The sequence below is a fragment of the Myxine glutinosa genome, chromosome 9, assembly GCF_964187855.1.
Source record: "Myxine glutinosa chromosome 9, kmMyxGlut1.1, whole genome shotgun sequence".
Classification (NCBI taxonomy): domain Eukaryota; kingdom Metazoa; phylum Chordata; class Myxini; order Myxiniformes; family Myxinidae; genus Myxine; species Myxine glutinosa.
This window is the reverse complement of record NC_136269.1, coordinates 62,727,576-62,747,698: the sequence shown is the minus strand read 5'-3', so window position 1 is coordinate 62,747,698 and position 20,123 is coordinate 62,727,576. Positions and strand designations below refer to the sequence as shown.

Here is a 20,123-nt window from a genome sequence, read left to right as displayed (position 1 = left end):
CCCATCCATGTATTAACTGGGTCAAAATCAGTTCGTAATTCGTGTCTTTACAACTACGAATGCAAAGTGCTGTTGGCTGATTGGGTAACAAAACGGCGCCTCTTCGGATACCATAGTCGAGTTGGCCAGACTCTCTTTATGTACAGCACTCTTGCAATAGCCCAAGGCACTACAAGGTTATGTGGTGTTGTGCGGTTTGTTTTTCCTCTGACTAATATATACGTGTACCTCTTTATTTAAAAATGAAAAACCTTGGTAAGTCTTGGACTATTGCATCTAATTTGTACAAGGTTTCAAAATCCCCATTTCCCATCCATTAAGCTCCTCTTCTTTCTTTTTCTCTCCCTCCCTTTAGGTTTTTCCGATACTTTTTTGATGTTGTCATTTTTGTGAATGCAATTTTTATTGCCACCGATGATACAGTCCTGGCCATTCAGAAGGCCGAGTGGGTGTTTCTCGCGCTATACCTCGTTGAAATACTTTTGAAGCTCTACACTTATGAACCACGGGCCTTTTTCTCTCTCTCCAACTTCTGGAACTGGTAGGTAGACTGGTAGAACTGGTAGAATGAGATTTGAGAATGAGAATGAGGTAGATGAGAATGAGGTAGAATGAGAATGAGGTGAGATAGAACTGGTAGAACTGGTAGACAAACTGAACTGGATGTCTGTTCTACAACTTAAGGAACCAGAGCAAGCATAGTTTTGCTATATGTCTGTTTTCACAATGGTAAATTGCAGATGCAAATGCAGTTTTGGTTTTTGTAATAATTTTAAACTTTTTTTCAGGTTTGATACCCTAATTGTTCTCATTGCACTGATTTATACCATGGTGGTTCATTCATGTAAGTCTACATTTTTATTTTTTGTTGAATATTTTCTTAATGCATTTGATATATCAGTTTTTGCTTGTTCAATGAAAAGCACAAGCTCTTATGTCTTTGTGCGGGTTCATAAAGTGGGTCCTGGTTAGACATCAAAATCGCTAATGTTGTGTTATTGTACAACCTGTCTTGCAATGGGCTGCAGTGCTATGCAGGATTTGACTTAGCAACTTGTGCAAAGCCTGTGCATAGCATATGTTTACCCCGTGCATGCAAAGTGAAAAGCAGGGTTTGTTTTAAGCCATTCGTTAATGTTTGTCTGTCCGTCTGTCTTGTTAGTTTATGACCGTCAGTTTATGATCGAGGAACAACTTGTTTAAATCAAATGTTATATTTTGAACAGGAATTGGAACATGAATGGGAAGACAAGTTTGCTGTTTTGTCATACTTTGGCTTTGAATTTGGCCCAATAGCACATGTACAGAGAGTAGTGGGAATTTTTTTCACTCTGCCTGCCTGGCAGTCAAACAAAAGTGAAACTCATTCCAAACAGAAAACTTAGCTTTTAAGGACGTTATAAAGGACACAAACAACAGGCATGCAGAACTAATGTGTAACGTGTTAGATAGGGTGATATAGTGGACACTTGGTAACACGGCGTGAAAAGCCAGAACTTATATGTCTTTAAACTTATAATTTGAATTGTATACTTGAACACTGAACACAAAAAGCCTTCATGTGGCCTGCTTCTACATTCACGGCCCTGTATCTCACAAACACTGTTTTACGCGGGGACAAAAAAATTTCCACAAGCATGACAAGCTTCTACATTACTCATATGCGCTTCACATTTTCACGGCTTTTAGCCGCCACATAAAAAATATTTTAGCTGTGCTATAAGCGAGCTTTGTGCGATATCCTGCCATTCACATGGTAAACAGAGCTTTGGGGGCTACCCCCCATTCACACGGTAAACATTGCTCCGCGGGCTTTCCCCCATTCACACAGTAAACATTGCTTTGTGGGATATCCTGCTATTCACATGGTAAACATTGCTCTGTGGGATATCCCGCCATTCACATGGTAAACATAGTTTTGCGGGATGTCCCGCCATTCACATGGTAAACATTGCTTTGTGGGATATCCCCCCATTCACATGGTAAACATAGCTTTGGGCGATATTGCCCATTCACATGGTACACATTGCTTTGCAGGATATCCCGCCATTCACATGGTAAATATAGCTTCGGGCACTATTCACACGGTAAATACAGCTTTTGTGGGATATCGCACCATTCACATGGTAAATATAGCTTTTGTGGGATATCGCACCATTCACATGGTAAACATAGCTTTGTGGGATATCCCACCATGCACATGGTAAACAGAACATTGAGGGATATCCTGGCATTCACATGGTAAATATAGCTTTTGTGGGATATCCCACCATTCACATGGTAAACATAGCATTGAGGGATATCCTGCCATTCACATGGTAAACATAGCATTGAGGGATATCCTGCCATTCACACGGTAAATATAGCTTCGGGACTAACCCACCATTCACAAGGTAAACATTGCTTTGTGAGATAGCCTACCATTCACACAGTAAACATTGCTTTGTGGGATATCCCACCATTCACATGGTAAACATTGCTTTGTGGGATATCCCACCATTCACATGGTAAACATTGCTTTATGGGATATCCCACCATTCACATGGTAAACTTTTCATAAAGTTTTTTGTGAAAAAAACAAAAAAGGATAAAATTAATGCAATAAAAAATAATAGGTGTGTGGTTGGCACTTATCTGTGAGTGGCTTCAACCTCGTTAGGAATCGTCTGCCCTTGGCAGGAAATGCACGCCGGTTGGCGCGAACTCATGTGCAGGAATTAGGCCTCGCTGAGCCCTCGCTCGCCTTACTGTGTGGTCTGCTCAAGTCCCGCTGCCTCCTTGGTTCGCTCGGCACAGCCCCCAGCTGCACGAAGCTGGGCTATTCGCACAGAGTCCATGAGCTGCGACCGCCTCGCCACATGATCGGCGCCAAATCCACGTCCTTTGTTAATAGCGCTATCGAATGTTTTCGTGCTCGTGAAGAAAACCAAGCCGAGAATAAAGCGAATAACTCAACAAGCAACCGCTCGCGATGCATCCACAGTGAGAAGGGCCACAAGAACAACCACGAGTAGACCAAAATGTCCACCACTTAAATCGTGCCAAACTCAGAGCCAGAGAGTCCAGAGAAGAGTAATAAGTGACCTTTCGCTATCAAAACCAGGACAAGAAGGCACAAAAGGAAATGTCGGTCAGAGCATTATTTTAACATCCAGGCTCTGACATCATCTGTCTTGCTTTTCCAATCGGCGAGTTGCTTCTTACTCGTCCTTATGTCAATCAAAACCATGACAAATCATGACTCCTTGGGGCATGGCCTCGGCCTGCCCGTTCTATGTGTGCCTCCCAAGTCGGGGTTGTCAGCGGTAGGGCTTAATGTACTGGCTTCCGGTGGGTTTTATTATTAATTGGTGCCATTAAATTCCCGATTCTAACTAGTGTCTAATTCGGTGCCATAAGGGACATCGGGATAAATCACAGAGGGAATGACATACAAGGAATTAATTAACCCTTATTCCCTAAGCTAGTTAACATGCCCCACTCCTCGTAATGGGGATGAAGATACACCTTAATCTGAACACACGGTCTACCCGGATCCCGACTTATTACATGGTGATTCTTCTTCACGACAATCGAAGCACACTAATCTATACAAATCTACCTGGTCTAAAGTAATCACTGCCTACCCCCTACAAACATAACAATATGTAGAAATACACAGAAATTGGACTATGGAACAATGAATGCGCAAAGGTGATTTGGACAGATGAGCTAAACGTTTTGGATTTTTTAAATGGAAATCGCACCAATGAAGACATAAAGCCTCTATATGTATGGGGCTAAGGGAAGGTTAGAAAAAGATGAGGATAAAGCAAAACAAAATAATATAAAGAAAAAAATACCAAACATCCAAGACACAGGAAGTCACAGAAGTCAGGTAAAATGTGATTAAACCTCAAAGACGTAAGAAGCAGGAATCGACATTCCCCTTGAAGTTGAGTAGATCGTAGGATAATGGGAAGCATGTTACAGGTTGTGAATTCCAGAGTGAGACAGCACAAGGGATAAAACTATCTGCATGGCCTTTGGTTCGGAGATGGCAAACCGAATCTTGCGTCCAAAGACTCGTAAGGAAGGAACCAAGTTCAAAAGTCCAACAGAACATTGTCCATGAAAATATCTATATCACAAACCAACAGTGGCAACTGACCTATGGTGAGAGAGCGGTTGAAGAGTTGAACACATCTCTGCACCAACCAGGTTGACAATGTGTTTCTGGAGCCTATCAAGTAAAGATAAGTGGCAGGCTGGTGCTCCAGCCCAAATGTGGCAATAGTACTCCATGAGGGGACGTATAGTTGCCTTATACAGGTACAAAACAGCCTCAGGAGGTAAATACCTCTGCGCTCCAAAAAGACAGCAAACTCATTTGGAAGCACTCTTAGCAATACCAAAAATGTACTTATCCCAACGGAGGTTAGAGGAGATGTCCAGACGAAGAAACCGAAGCTCAGAAGATTCTGTTAAGGTTGAAGACCCCATGTGCACAAAAGGGAAAGACCTGCTTTTAGAGTGAGACATGGACAACAATTTAGTTTTCTTTGCATTGAAGGTTACCAGCCAGTTGTGCCCCCACTTCAACACATTCTCTAAATTATTGTCCAGAGAAACTCCAACCTCATTCCGAGAGAGGTTGAGTGAATCAGCAGATGTGCAGTAGAGTGAAGTCATCAGCATACATGGCTAGCTGAGACACAACATTATCAGGAAGATCATTGATATAAACAGCATGAGCCTGAATTGTTGGAGTGAATTGCCTACTCTGGGATCACTTGTGATGTTAATTGGACCTAATGCAGATTATTTGGTATGATGATGAAGCAAAACACGAGCACATGTTTTTTGTATACAGTATCAACCCTTGTAAAGGAGCTGGAAGAATTAGGATGATGTTGAGGGAGCTGCGCTCCAACGCGAGTCGAAAGAAGTGACGCGACCAAAGACGGAATTCGTCCGAGTTGCTTTATTAAAACAAAACAGCTCAGGTATTCTGACAAAAGCCCGTTTATCGGGCAGCAATATATATACACATTTATGTCGGGAAGTTTGCCCGGCAAAAGCTATACCGGGCATGCCCGGGTGTCAAGGGCGAGCCTTGGAAAGGCGAGTCTGGACCTGCCCGGGCGTGTTTGGCTGCGGCCTGGCAAGTCGAGGCTGGGCGTGCCCGGGCGCTCTGGACAAGCACTGGAAAGGCGAGAGCGGGCATGCCTGGACGCTCTGGGCGAGCCCTGGAAAGGCGATAGCGGGCATGCCCGGACGCTCTGGGCGAGCCCTGGAAAGGCGATAGCGGGCATGCCCGGACGCTCTGGGCGAGCCCTGGAAAGGCGATAGCGGGCATGCCCGGGAGGTTCGGGCGTGCCCGGGAACAGTGAGTCCGGGCATGCCCGGGAGAGGCGCGTCTGGCCGTGTTCTGGCCGGTGCAAGGCGATTGTGTGCATCCAGCGGTAACCGCTACACATGCCCCTCCAGAATCGACCTGCACCGGCAGGGTCAATTTAAGGGGGGTCCGGATGACCCGGCCGAAGCGACCCCTGGAGGGTCGTGGGGAGGGGTCCGACGTGGTGGTGGGTGGTCGAGCGGGGGGAACTGTGGACGGGGGGCGGCCTCGCCGCGGAGGAAGGGCCAACCGTGGTCGGTCGACGTCCATGTGTGCCGGTTTGAGGCGGTCCACAGAGATCCGGTCCGACCGGCCGCCAACGACAAAGGACTTGTCGCCCCGTCGCAGGACCCGGAAGGGCCCGTCGTACGGCGGCCGGAGTGGCCCCCGGTGCGCGTCATGACGCACAAAGACGTACTCCGCTGTGCGAAGCGCCGGGGGGACGTAGGACTGGGGGCCACCGTGGCGGGACGTTGGCAGGGGGGCAAATCGGCGGGCGGCCTCCTGGAGGTCCGAGCGCTGGTGTGCGGCGGACCAGGGACTGGTAGCGTCGGGCACGAACTCGCCCGGGACGCGGAGCGGCTGGCCGTAGACGAGCTCGGCGGCAGACGCCCGGAGGTCCTCCTTGGGGGCCGTGCGGAGGCCCAAAAGGACCCACGGCAGCCGGTCGGTCCAACCGTCGTCCTGAAGGCCGGCCATGAGTGCGGCGTTCATGGAGCGGTGAAACCGCTCGCACAACCCGTTGGCTTGGGGGTGGTAGGCCGTGGTGCGCTGCAGCGTGACCCCCCAACGAGCGGGCGACCGCGCCCCAAAGTTCGGACGTGAACTGTGGGCCGCGGTTGGACGAGATGTCCGCCGGTGCACCGAAGCGCGCGACCCAGATGGCGATGAACGCCTGCGCCGCGGTGGTGGTGGAGGTGAGGGGCACGGCCTCCGGCCACCTGGTGGTCCTGTCCACCATGGTGAGCAGGTGGGTGAACCCCCGCGATGGGGGCAGGGGACCCACCAGGTCCACGTGGACATGGTCGAAACGCCGTGCAGGCACGGTGAAAGGTGCCAGCGGGGCCTGGGTGTGGCGGTGGACCTTGGCCCGCTGGCAGGCCATGCAGGCATTGGCCCAGTCGCGGACGTTCCGTCGAAGGCCGTGCCAGACGAAACGCGCCGACACCAGCTTCTGAGAAGCTTTCCGGCCCGGGTGAGAAAGGCCGTGGATGGAGGCGAAGATGCGGCGCTGCCAGGAAACAGGCACGATGGGGCGAGGCTGGCCCTGGGAGACGTCGCAGAGCAGGACGGTGCCCGCGAAGGCGATGTCGGCCAGGCGGAGGCCCGTGTCCGCTGCCCGGAGGGCCTGCACCGAGGTGTCGGTGGTCTGGTCGGCCGCCATGAGCGCGAAGTCCACGCCGAGGTGGACCGCGTTCGCGCTGGCCCGAGAAAGACAGTCGGCCACAGCGTTGTCTTTGCCGGCGACGTGCCGGATGTCCGTGGTGAATTCCGACACGGCGGAGAGGTGGCGCTGCTGGCGGGCCGACCACGGCTCCGTGACTTTGGCCATTGCGTAGACCAACGGCTTGTGGTCGACGAAAGCCGTGAACGGGCGGCCCTCCAGGAGGTGTCGGAAATGGCGAACGGCCAGGAATAGACCGAGCAGCTCACGGTCGAACGTGCTGTATTTTAACTCGTTCGGCCGGAGCTGCCGGCTGAAAAAAGCGAGTGGCTGCCAAACCCTGTCCACCCATTGTTCATGGACGGCGCCCACCACCTAGTTGGAGGCGTCCGTAGTGAGGGCGATGGGCGCGTTGAGCACCGGGTGAGCCAGCAGCGTTGCGTCGGCGAGGGCCCATTTTGCGCTCGCGAAGGCCGCGTCCATGGCCGTGGACCAAACGATGTCATGCTTGGCCGGCTTGCCCCGGAGGGCCTCGTAAAGGGGCCGCATGAGCTGAGCAGCGTGGGGCACGAATCGGTGATAAAAATTCACCATGCCGAGGAACTCTTGTAGGGCCTTGATGGAACGGGGACGCGGGAACGTGGTGATGGCCTCGACCTTGGTCGGCAGCGGCACGGCCCCGGTCTTGGTGATGCGGTGGCCCAAAAAGTCAACGGCCGCCGTGCCGAAGTGGCATTTGGCCGGGTTGACAATTAAGCCGTGCTCGCTGAGGCGACCGAACGGTGTTCGGAGGTGGAGGAGGTGCTCGGCGCGGGACGTGCTGGCGACGAGGATGTCGTCCAGATAGACGAAAAGAAATGGCAGGTCACGCAGCACGCCGTCCATTAAGCGCTGGAACGCCTGGGCCGCGTTCTTGAGGCCAAACGGCATCCTCAAAAATTCGAACAAGCCGAACGGCGTGATGACGGCCGTCTTCGGGACGTCGGCCGCCCGGACAGGTACCTGGTGGTATCCCCGTATCAGGTCAATTTTGGAAAATATGACCCCTCCCGCCAAACGGGCGGAAAAGTCCTGGATGTGCGGGATCGGGTACCTGTCGGGGGTGGTAGCATCGTTGAGGCGGCGGTAGTCGCCACACGGGCGCCATCCGCCCCCCGGCTTTGGCACGATGTGCAGTGGTGAGGCCCACGCGCTATTGGAGCGCCGCACGATGCCGAGGTGCTCCAACGCGTCGAACTCGGCCTTTGCCACGGCGAGCTTGGCCGGGTCGAGGCGGCGGGCCCTGGCGTAGACCGGCGGGCCCGTAGTGGGTATGTGGTGCTCGATCCCATGCCGCACTGCGATGGCCGAAAACGTCGGCCGTGTGAGGGCCGGGAATTCCGCGAGCAGGCGAGCGAACTCGTTCGCCGTCGGGAGGGCGCACGCCAGTTCGGTCGGCGCGGAGCTGCTCATCGTGCACGCCAGGGAGCTAAAGGTCTCGGCGTTGACAAGGCGACGACGTTTGACGTCGACCAGCAGCCCGTGTGCGCAGAGGAAGTCGGCGCCCAGCAAAGCCATAGGGACGCAGGCGGTCACAAAGGTCCACTGAAAGCGCTGGCTGCCGAAGCAGAGGGTGACGTTGCGCGGGTCGAAAGTGCGTATGGCCGAGCCATTAGCAGCGACCAAAGAGGGGCCGCAAACGGCGTCCCGCCTGTCCTGCTCGGAGGCGGGTATGACGCTCAGTTGGGCGCCGGTGTCACAAAGGAAACGCCGCCCGGACGCTTTGTCCCGAATAAAAAGCAAGTTGCCCGAGTGGCCGGCGCTCATGGCTGGGAATGAACGCCGGCCCGGCCGTTTCCCGACCTGCCGAAAGTGCACGGGGGTCGGCACGTCCGAGCCTTGTGTCCGAATCTGGCGTGGTAATAACACCACGCCTGATCAGGTGGAGGCCCCGGCCGTCATGTCGGAAGCGGTCGGTGCGGCGTGGCGGCCGCCAGTTTCACTGGCAGTTCGGCCTCCAACCGCGCAGGGCGCTCGGGCGTCGTGGGCGTCGCCTCGGACGGCGGCAGGCTCCAGGTAGCCGCGCCGATGTGTTGGCCCGCCGAGGAGATCTTATCGGCTTCCCTGGCGAGGGCGCGGGGATCGGTGATCGACGTGCCAGCCAGGGCGAGGCGTACCGGGTGAGGCAGCTGGCGAAGGAACAACTCGCGGAACAGAAAATCCGGAGAGTGCTCACCGAGCAACGAGAGCATATAGTCCATGCGCTCGGATGGGCGCGTGTCGCCGAGCTCGGGCAGGTCGAGCAGGCGCCGTGCGCGTGCCGCCGGTGAGAGGGCGAGAGCATCGAGGAGGAGCGTCTTCAGCGCGTCATACTTGTCGGCAGCGGGCGGGTGCTCGAGGAGGCTCAGGGCGCGGGCCGCGGTGGCGGAACCGAGCGCTGCTACGACGTGGTGGAAGCGGGTGTCGTCCGCGGTGATGCCTCCCAGGGTGAACTGGGAGTCCGCCTGGGCGAACCAAACAGCCGCGTGAGCCTCCCAGAAGGTAGGCAGTTTAAGAGTCACTGCCGTGTACATATCTGGTGTGTCACCAGTGAGGGAGCTGCGCTCCAACGCGAGTCGAAAGAAGTGATGCGACCAAAGACGGAATTCGTCCGAGTTGCTTTATTAAAACAAAACAGCTCAGGTATTCTGACAAAAGCCTGTTTATCGGGCAGCAATATATATACACATTTATGTCGGGAAGTTTGCCCGGCAAAAGCTATACCGGGGATGCCCGGGTGTCAAGGGCGAGCCTTGGAAAGGCGAGTCTGGACCTGCCCGGGCGTGTTTGGCTGCGGCCTGGCAGGTCGAGGCTGGGTGTGCCCGGGCGCTCTGGACAAGCACTGAAAAGGCGAGAGCGGGCATGCCCGGACGCTCTGGGCGAGCCCTGGAAAGGCGATAGCGGGCATGCCCGGACGCTCTGGGCGAGCCCTGGAAAGGCGAGAGTGGGCGAGCCCTGGAAAGGCGAGACCGGGCATGCCCGGGAAAGACGAGACCGGGCGTGCCCGGGAGGTTCGGGCGTGCCCGGGAACAGTGAGTCCGGGCATGCCCGGGAGAGGCGCGTCTGGCCGTGTTCTGGCCGGTGCAAGGCGATTGTGTGCATCCAGCGGTAACCGCTACAATGTATTTGTTTCTGTTGGCCATTATGAAACATTCTGACAAACTGCTCGATTGCATAGGGATCTATAAGAATCTTTCATCAGGGTGTTTTTTTTTTCGCTTGAATTTGCCGTTTATTAAAAAAAATTAAAATACTGGACTCTACGATTTATTATTTTTGCCTTGTGTTAAGACACTTCCGATAACATCGATGAAATTGAAATGTATTACTAAGACTGCATTGTAGTTTTTGATTTTGCAGCTTCTCATACGACGGAGATTTTGGATTTTTTGTTCATTCTGCGAGTTCTGCGTTTGCTACGGATTGTAGATACCTTTCACAGGTTGGTGTTGCCCTTTTTTAACTTGCAGATTGTCGCTGAATGAACTGCGATTCATGGCTTTTCCAAAGCGACTTTTGTGGTGTCACTTTCCCTTTGGCCTCATTTCTTGCAGGTTGAGAGTAGTCATGCAGACTCTGATCAACATTGGTCCCACCATGGTCACATTTGCTGCCCTCATAATGGTATGCCGGGTTTGAAAATGTTGGTGTTAAATGTTCTATTTTGGGAGTTATTGAGGTGTGACCCATTATTTATTTGTTACTCTAATGCCATTTGTTACTCTTAGCAGAGCCATACGACAGAGTAGAAGTTTGATCAAAATACTATTAAGAGGTTTATTTCACCACGTTAGTCATATCAAAGACTTAAAAAAAGGTATGTGCTACTGCCTTGCTTGGCGGTTAGTATTCAAAAGGATAAGAGCACGGACAATCCCAAAAGGTGGGCATCCATGGGGAGGAAGACGTTCTTCCTCAGGAAATGCCCAACTGAGTGTGGTGAGGAAGTGGTGCCATTATTTTGGTGTCACTGGTACCAACTGTTCCGCAGGAAGTGACGGCACTTCCCCCAAGCTCAGTGGCTGTGTTTGTATCGTCTAACAGTCCTGTGTTGTCTCATGCATTCGTCTGTGTCCATGTATGTGGCAGCTCTACTACGAGTCTTAGATCCTGTGAAAAATAATATTTAAAAAAAGGTGGCAGCAGGACAGAAATCAGTACATAAGCGACATAAAGAAGAGTGAACAGACAAAGCTGCTGGCAGGCTTAGAGGAGGTAGGAAAGGTCTGCTGTTGGTCATAGAGAAAACGAGACAGTGATGTTTGGCTGAAGAGGAAGGCAAGATCGGATGGCCTTGGAGAGGCATGAACAGTGGAAGTAAACATGAAGCTTGATGTGGAGAAGTGAACAAGAAATGAGTTGCTGTGCTTGGATTGAATCAGAAAGGAGGATTCTTTATACTTTCGGTACTGTAAAGGAATGTGGGATAGAAGGGTGTATGAAGTGTTGAAATGAGCCAGAAATCAAATTTGCAAGGTATGGAACATGGAACATTGAGCATTGCCACATCCTTTTTTTAATGGGTTATGGCCTTGTATCATTCATCTGTGGTTCTTTGGTTTTATTTGATCGTAGTCGTGCATTCTTTCCTGACCAGCTCCAAAATATTGTTCACTTGTCTCTGCCGTCCATTGGCCTAACGCGGAACAAACCCACCGACGATGTCCTTTGGACTGACTTGGTAACCGTATGGACAAACTACACAAAGCTCGTTTTTCCCTATTTTGATTGCGTTAAACACCTCTGTCCAAGGTGACATGAAAATACGGCACTTGAAGTTTGATTCCAAACGAGATATCTCCATTGTTTTTACAGACACTGCAAATGCTGGGTTTACCATTTTGAAATCAAGTGAGGTTTTCTCTGCATGGAATAAAAACCACCGTTTAGAGGCCATTTTTCCCCGCAAAGCGGGGCTTTTTCGGGGACCGTGGTTGTTGTTGTTTTTTGGTCCCCTTTTTGAAGCAATGTTTTACGGCCGGATGCCCTTCCTGCCGCCAACCCTATTTGTCGCCTTTTTACGACACACAGGGAATTACCAGTGAACTGGTACTCAATTTGCCGACCTCGGAAGGATGACAGGCTGAGTCAACCCCCCTGGCGTTAATTCAGCGATCGACCGGGATTCGAACCCAGGATCTTTGGATCCTAAGCCGGCACCCTAGCCGCTAGCCCAACACCAGGCTTTTCTCTGCATGGAATGAAGGACAATAAATAAATAATGGTGTGCAGCAAGCATTGAAAAATTTTTTTACGTGCTTAGATCTACTACCGAATCCTCTTTTCTGAAACATAACACTTAACACTGTCAGTAACTCACTAAACATGCAATTGGCATTTATAACGTCCTGGAATCGCTCCATTATTACCTCCGCCGTCAAGGTGGACGGAGGTTATGTATTAAACCTTGTTTGTCTGTTTGTCTGAGCAGGATATCTCAAAAGGTTATGGACGGATTCGGACAAAACTTGGTGGACAGGTTTGGGTGTGCGACAAGGACAAATTGATTCGATTTTGGTTACGATTCGGACATTATAATTTCTTGTGATTCTTCACAATACATAGGGCCAAAAACGATATAGAGCACTATATTTCAAAGATTATGACAAAACTTGGAAGATAAGTTGTTAGGTGACATGAACAAGCTGATTAGATTTTGGTTCAGGTCTAAATCCAGATCCGGCCTATCAGTGGGATAAAAAAAAACAAAAACTGTTCAGCCTAGCGGAGGTATGCTCTCCACCGAGTGTCGTTTTATTTGAATTTGTGAATATTTGTAAACTACATGGACGACCAGTTTATTTGAGCAGCTTTGTTGCAACCTTGGAGGAACCTCTCTTAATCCCAGTTGTAAAGAGCTGTGTATAATGGTTATTGGCTACACCTGCCATCATGGGTGCGAGACACTATTGGCATTACGTTTGGGAAAATATCTTCAAATAAAGTTTTAAAATAATAATAAATAATTGTGATAAGCAATTTATAATTTGGGAAAAAATTTGTATCTGTTTCATTTGTTGAAGTGAAGTTTGAATGAAGCGATGCTTTTATTTGCTGTGCTCGATTTAATGCATCACGTGCTTTTATTTTGGTCAATGGTTTGTTTTTCTTGTCTCGCAAAAATATGGTGACCTCCGCACCCCCTCTTTCACCCACCCTCCTTTGCTTGCCTCTTCAATCTGTAGGTTTTTTACTATAGCTTTGCTATTCTGGGTATGGAGCTCTTCCATGGCAAAGTGCAATTCTTCCCGACTCCCAGCACTCCAGAGCAGCAAATGTGTGGAAATCCGCTGCTTGTTGGCTCTGAGTTTGTTCAGCGACAGTATTGTAAAAACAACTTCAACGACATTGTGTCTGCATCGGTCCTGCTTGTACAGCTCACCGTGGTTAATCAGTGGCATGATATCCTTCCACATACACTGCATATGCACAGCGATGCTATGTTTATTCTGCCATGCGCAAAACAATTGGGCCTATTGCCCTGTACATAACAAAGGTTTGACAACTTAACTGTTTTAAAGTTGCAAAAGTGACCAACTTGAATTTGTCTTTTTAACCACCGATTACATTTATTCATTTGATTACAAGGGAGGAAGCTTCTCCTCTTGCAACCAATGAGTGAGAATGGTTACGCACACTCCTGCCTCCCCTAAAACGCCCTGGTTACTCGACCTCTTGACCGTTCAGTCTCGTTGTTGGTGGATGTTTTTTCTGGATTTATTGCACATCAACTGAGACGACGTTTAAAAAGGAAACAAACTTTTGAGAAAACATTCAACACTGACCTGTTCAAGTGGTCAATTAAAAGGTACACGTTGATATTTTTGCAAACATTAGGTAGAATCCTCCTGCCAGTTTAAGGTAAAACTACCACCGTCCTTGAAGAGAACGGAGGCGCGGTACTTATTCTGGAGACTTGACAATCATTGTCAGCTGTGTGACATGTCATCCTCTGTGAGTTGCTGTGGAGAATGAAAGCACTCCACCACATCTATTAGTGCAATTAGCCACCCCCCTTTTCCCTATTGAAACATTGCCTCGACATTCACGGGATTTTCCTCGACATTCGTGGGATTTTCCTCGACATTCGTGGGATTTTTCACGAATCAGTAACTGCCAGGAACCTATCCCCTCTTTTCCTATTGAAATAATGCCCCCGCATTCACGTCAGGAACTTATCCCCCCTTTTCCTATTGAAATAATGCCCCCGCATTCACGTCAGGAACCTATCCCCTCTTTTCCTATTGAAATAATGCCCCCGCATTCACGCCAGGAACCTATCCCCTCTTTTCCTATTGAAATAATGCCCCCGCATTCACGCCAGGAACCTATCCCCTCTTTTCCTATTGAAATAATGCCCCCGCATTCACGCCAGGAACCTATCCCCCCTTTTCCTATTGAAATAATGCCCCCGCATTCACGTCAGGAACCTATCCCCTCTTTTCCTATTGAAATAATGCCCCCGCATTCACGTCAGGAACCTATCCCCCCTTTTCCTATTGAAATAATGCCCCCGCATTCACGTCAGGAACCTATCCCCTCTTTTCCTATTGAAATAATGCCCCCGCATTCACGTCAGGAACCTATCCCCCCTTTTCCTATTGAAATAATGCCCCCGCATTCACGTCAGGAACCTATCCCCTCTTTTCCTATTGAAATAATGCCCCCGCATTCACGCCAGGAACCTATCCCCTCTTTTCCTATTGAAATAATGCCCCCGCATTCACGCCAGGAACCTATCCCCTCTTTTCCTATTGAAATAATGCCCCCGCATTCACGTCAGGAACCTATCCCCTCTTTTCCTATTGAAATAATGCCCCCGCATTCACGTCAGGAACCTATCCCCCCTTTTCCTATTGAAATAATGCCCCCGCATTCACGTCAGGAACCTATCCCCCCCTTTTCCTATTGAAATAATGCCCCCGCATTCACAGTTCCGACATTTTCCATGAACGTACCCACCGCGAATATTGGGATTCGACTGTATTTTACTTTTTTGATGTGGATTATATCCCTCCTTTTTAAATGTTTTGGGGAATTTGAGAGGTGAAGGGGATGGAGGAATATGTATCACTTTTGGAATTGTTCTCTCCATTTCTCTTCCTTTTCCCACAATCCTGGCCTGTTTGTATATATTTTAAATTTTGGGTTGCATGTAACAGGAGAGACGGGGAGTTCCTCGTGTTGGAATCGCCTTAATCACTGCAGCCGTTATTGTTAGGTTGGGCAACAGTTTAACACTGTTTTTAGAGGGGAAGAACATGAAGAACATTTTGCCAATTTCGCGATCTATTGTGGCATCTTTTTAAATCTTGGTCGTTCAGAGAAAGATCAAATAAAAGACATGGCTTTTAAAAGGCTTATATCCAATCACTATTATCTCAAGCATATCACTTGTATACATTATAGACATGTATGTATATATATATATATGTATGTGTGTGTGTGTGTGTGTGTGTGTGTGTGTGTGTGTGTGTGTGTGTGTGTGTGTGTGTGTGTGTGTGTGTGTGTGTGTGTGTGTGTGTGTGTGTGTGTGTGTCCATCCGTCCCTTTAATTTCTGTAAACAAAAACCAGCTCGCCCAATCTCCATAGATTTTGCTTATGTGCTGGGGGTACCCAGGTGCAGGTCATGGGCTCAACCCCTCTTCATCCATCCATAAAATCATTCTCGATGTATGTGTTTGTACATCTGAAAATCAAGAAAGTGACCTCTAACAAGGTAATGAGGCCATTTGGCCAATCATTGCCGTGGTGCACTCTCGGGTTCATTTTTGCTGCAGCTTGAACATCAAACTTCTTGATGGTATACTAAAGTCTAAATAACCCGATATATATATATATATATATATATATATATATATAAAGATGGCTTTTCCTGTGTGTTGCCCCAGATTCATGAGCACCCCAGATTCAAATCGCATTTCCTGTCCCTCATGTTCTCTAATATCATTGTAATTGAATGTAAAAGTATAGTAATGTCTCTTGATGCACTTGAGCCTTGTATCAAAGTCCTGAAGTCATTTTTTTTAACAATGAAAGCATGGTCTTGCTTTTCACTTACTGTGGCACCAATTCTGGGTTCATTGATCAAATTGTTTGGATTGAATGGTATCTCGTCAGTGGTTACCTGGTTGAGTACCGTAGTGGTATAATAAGTGCTTTCCTTGGTTTAAACCGCATCTTTGGTTTTCTTTGACAAATGCACTTCTTGCCAGTGGCTTTGTGATCACCACTGACATCGCCGCACGATTGTACTTCATTGTTTTCCACATGATTGTCGTCATCCTTATAATCAAGTGAGTATGTTCCTCATTAGTGAATCAAATTATCTACACATCCCCGTTTACAACAGTAGTATCAAAGCCAAATGCTTTTGTCTCTTGCAGCATATTTATCGCATTTGTACTCGAAGCTTTCATTTTGGAATACACGCTCGATAAAGGGAAAATGGAATCTGCAATTGAGAGGAAGATTCAGGAGTTGGGTTTGGGCATTACAACGTGAGTAATCGGATTTCTGTTCCACTTTGGGAGGTTGTCCTGTTATGTGCTGATTAAAAGTTTGCTTGTTTTGGGCAAGATTTTTTTTTATTATCATGAGATTGATGTCGATTTTAAAATGTTAGCTTGCTTTGGGATGGTGCTACATGTCCATGATAATTTGTTCATCACAATACATGTATGATCTCTGACATTGATAGGTTAAATTTTTTATATTTTATATTGAAAACATTGACCTCATATTGAAACCTTATATTGAAACATTTCATGATGCTCTGCCCCTCACATTGATGCGTCGCTCTGCCCCTCACATTGATGCCTCGCTCTGCCCCTCACATTGATGCCTCGCCCTTCCCCTCACAATGCCTCACATTGATGCCTCGCTGTTTCATTAAAAAAAACAGTATTGCGTTTTTGCAAGAGTAAAAGGCTGTGTATGTATGCATATATACATACACATATACACAGTGCCTTCAGAAAGTATTCACACCCCTTGACTTTTTCACATTTTGTTGTTACAGCCTGGATTTAAAATGCATTAAATTGAGATTTTTATTTTTGTCAATGGCAATAATGGGGTATTGTGTGTAGATCAAAGTGGAATTATTATTATCTTTTTTTTTTTTTTTTTCAGAATTATTTTACAAAATAATAAAAATGAAATACAGAAATATCTAACTTGCTTATGTGTTCATCCCCCTGAGTCAATACTTCATAGAAGGGCCTTTGGCAGCGATTACAGCTTTGAGTCTTATTGGGTATGTCTGTATCAGCTTTGCACATCTGGATTTGGGGACATCCTTGCAGATGTGTTCAAGCTCTGTCAAGTTGGATGGGAAGCATCGGTGAACAGCGATCTTCGTCTTTCCACAGATTCTCAATATGATTGACAAAGAAATTTGGCCTTTGGCTGGCCCACTCTAGGACTTTCAGGTTCTTGTTCTGAAGCCATTCCAGTGTTGCTTTGGCTGTATGCTTGGGGTCATTGTCCTGTTGAAATGTAAATCTTCACCGCAGTCTAAAATCTTTTGCACTCTGAAGCAGGTTCTCCTCAAGGATTTGCCTGTATTTGGCTCCATTCATAGCTTTCACTATCCTTACAAGTCTCACAGTCCCTGCCGCTGAAAAGCATCCCCATAGCATGATACTGCCACCACCATGCTTCACGATAGGGATGGTGTTAGATGGGTGATCTGTGCTCAGTTTCTGCCAGACGTAGTACTTTGTATTTAGGCCAAAGAGTTCAATTTTCCTCTCATCAGACCACACAATATTTTGCCTCATGCTCTGAGTGTTTCATGTGCATTTTTACAAACTCCAGGCATGCTGTCATGTGCCTTTTTCTCAGGAGTGGCTTCCTTCTGTCTGACTACTATCTCATAAAGTGTAGATTTGTGAAGTGCTGCAGAGACTGTTGTCCTTCTAGCAGGTACTCCCATCACATCCAAGAAACTGTGTAGTTCTGTTAGAGTGGTCATTGGGTTCTTTGTCACCTCCCAGTCCAAGGTTCTTCTTGCCGAGCTATAAGAGTCTGGGTAGTTCCATATTCTTTCAATTTCCTAAGGATGGAGCTCACTGTACTCTTGGAAACTTTCAAAGAAATTGTTTTATACCCTTCCCCAGATCTTTGCCTCGCAATTCTATCTCGGAGTTCTACAGACAGTTCCTTGGAATTCATGGTGCAGTTTCTGCTCTGAGATGCACTGTCAACTGTGGGGCCTTGTATAGAAAGGTGTTTCTTTCTACATCATGTCCAATCAATTGGATTGGCCACAGGTGGACTCAAATCAAGTTGTCGAGACGCAACTGAGCTCAATTTGGCGTGTCATAGCAAAGGAGTTGAATACTTATTGACACAAGATATATCGGCTTTTTGTTTTTAATTATTTTGTGAAAATTTCTATTAAAATTTTTTATTATTCCACTTTGACGTGTTGATCAGTGACAAAAAAAAAATTCAGTTTAAGGCATTTTAAATTCAGGATGTAACACAACAAAATGTGAAAAATGCAAGGGGTGTGAATACTTTCTAAAGGTTCTGTACAGTGGCCTGCGAAAGTATTTAACCACCCCCCTCAAGTTTTCACATTTTCATGCCACCTGAGCTCTTTTTCATGATGCTTTCAAATCAAACTTACTATATAGGGTCTTCACAAACTACTCCAAAGTGATAAAACTTTTAAAATGCAGATGAAATGTGAATAAGTTAGATAAACAGAAATATGAATGAATGATCATTTTAAAGGCCATTTTCCCCACTAGAGCAGGGGTTAGCCTTGTATGCCCCGTGACAATCATGGTTCCCTGTTTGAGGCAATGTTTTTATGGCCGGATGCCCTTCCTGACGCCAACCCTTGGTCACGCTCTTACGATGTGCAGGGATACGGTGTACCTATTCTAAACCGGGGTACACACCGGGATCATTCATCCCAGCAAGCTGGTACTCAATTTGCCGACCTCGGAAGGATGACAGGCTGAGTCAACCCCCCTGGCGTTAATTCAGCGATCGACCGGGATTCAAACTCAGGATCCTAGGATCCCAAGCCTGCACCCTAACGGCTAAGCCAACACCAGGCTTAAGTTAGATAAACAGAGAAAATCAGATTATTCTAAGTCGCATAAGTATTAAAAACCCTTTGCCTAATTCACCCGAAATCACTTCAGGAGCAAATTATTTGTTGAAAGATTACAAAATAAGTGTAATAGGTTCCACCTGTATGTAATCAGAGGTTTAACTTTAAAAAAATTAAGCTCCCCCACTGATGTAAGGAGTTTTAAAGTGCAACTCATGGTAACCCGAAAAGGCAAACGTGAAGACCAAGATGCTTTCTAAAGAAGTCAGACATAAAGTGGTGGAAAAGAACGGTTCAGGGAAGGGTTATAAGACTTCAGTCACTCATTATTCCTTTGAATACCATGAAATCCGTCATTAAGAAGTGGAAGGCTTATCATACCACACAGACTTTACCCAGATCAGGTCACCCATCCAAACTCGGCAGCCAGGCAAGCAGGAAACTTGTTCGGGATGTCGCTGTAAATCCAACAACGACTTTGATAGATCTGCAAGGCTCTGTGTCTGATATTGGGGTCAGTGTTTGTCAATCGACAATATCCCGTTCCCTTCACAAAGCTGGCCTCTATGGATAGGTGGCAAGAAGGAAGCCATTACTGAAGAAGAAGAAGCATCTAAAAGCACGTATGGAGTTTGTGAAAAAGCATCTTAATGATACTGCAGGCATGTGGAGAGGTTTTCTGGTCAGACAAGACAAAAATTGAACTTTTTGGTCTAAATTGAAAGCGTTACGTCTGGTGCTAGCCTAACACTGCACATCATCCAGTCAACACCATCCCTACTGTCAAGAATGGTGATTGCAGCATCATGTTATGGGGATGCTTTTCATCAGCAGGGACTGGCAAGCTTGCCAGGATAAAAGGGCCAATGCATGGTGCAAAGTACAGGAGAATCCTTGATGAAAACCTGTTTGAGTCAACCATGAATCTGAAACCGGATAGGAGATTCACGTTTCAGCAGAACAATGATCCGAAGCACAAAGCTAAAGCCACACTGGAGTGGCTGAATAAGAAGAAAGTAAATGTTCTTGAGTGGCCCAGTAAAAGTCCTGACTTGAACCCAATTGAATATTTATGGCGAGACTTGAAGATTGCAGTCTATCGACAATCCACATCAAACTTGGCAGAACTAGAGCAATTTTCACATTGTTACGTGGTCCTCCCGGTAACTACCTGGTCTTGGTGACCCCCGGACCGTGGGAGGGACCCCGCCAGAAAGATATATGGTTTATACGCTTTCGTAACGCAATCAATATGAATTCCGGTCAAGAA

The 20,123-nt window shown here is 47.8% G+C and overlaps 1 protein-coding gene across 1 annotated transcript in view; it reads left to right on the top strand.

Annotated features, from left to right (window-relative positions):
- The window catches only part of LOC137435365 (two pore channel protein 2), a 65,544-nt gene that overhangs the window by 34,586 nt on the left and 10,835 nt on the right, over positions 1-20,123 (top strand). Inside the window, exons 11-17 of the mRNA XM_068129084.2 lie at positions 356-541; positions 789-844; positions 10,140-10,221; positions 10,334-10,403; positions 12,965-13,181; positions 15,986-16,076; positions 16,167-16,280. Coding sequence (XP_067985185.2) covers positions 356-541; positions 789-844; positions 10,140-10,221; positions 10,334-10,403; positions 12,965-13,181; positions 15,986-16,076; positions 16,167-16,280 — 816 coding nt within the window. The remainder of the gene's footprint in view (positions 1-355; positions 542-788; positions 845-10,139; positions 10,222-10,333; positions 10,404-12,964; positions 13,182-15,985; positions 16,077-16,166; positions 16,281-20,123) is intronic.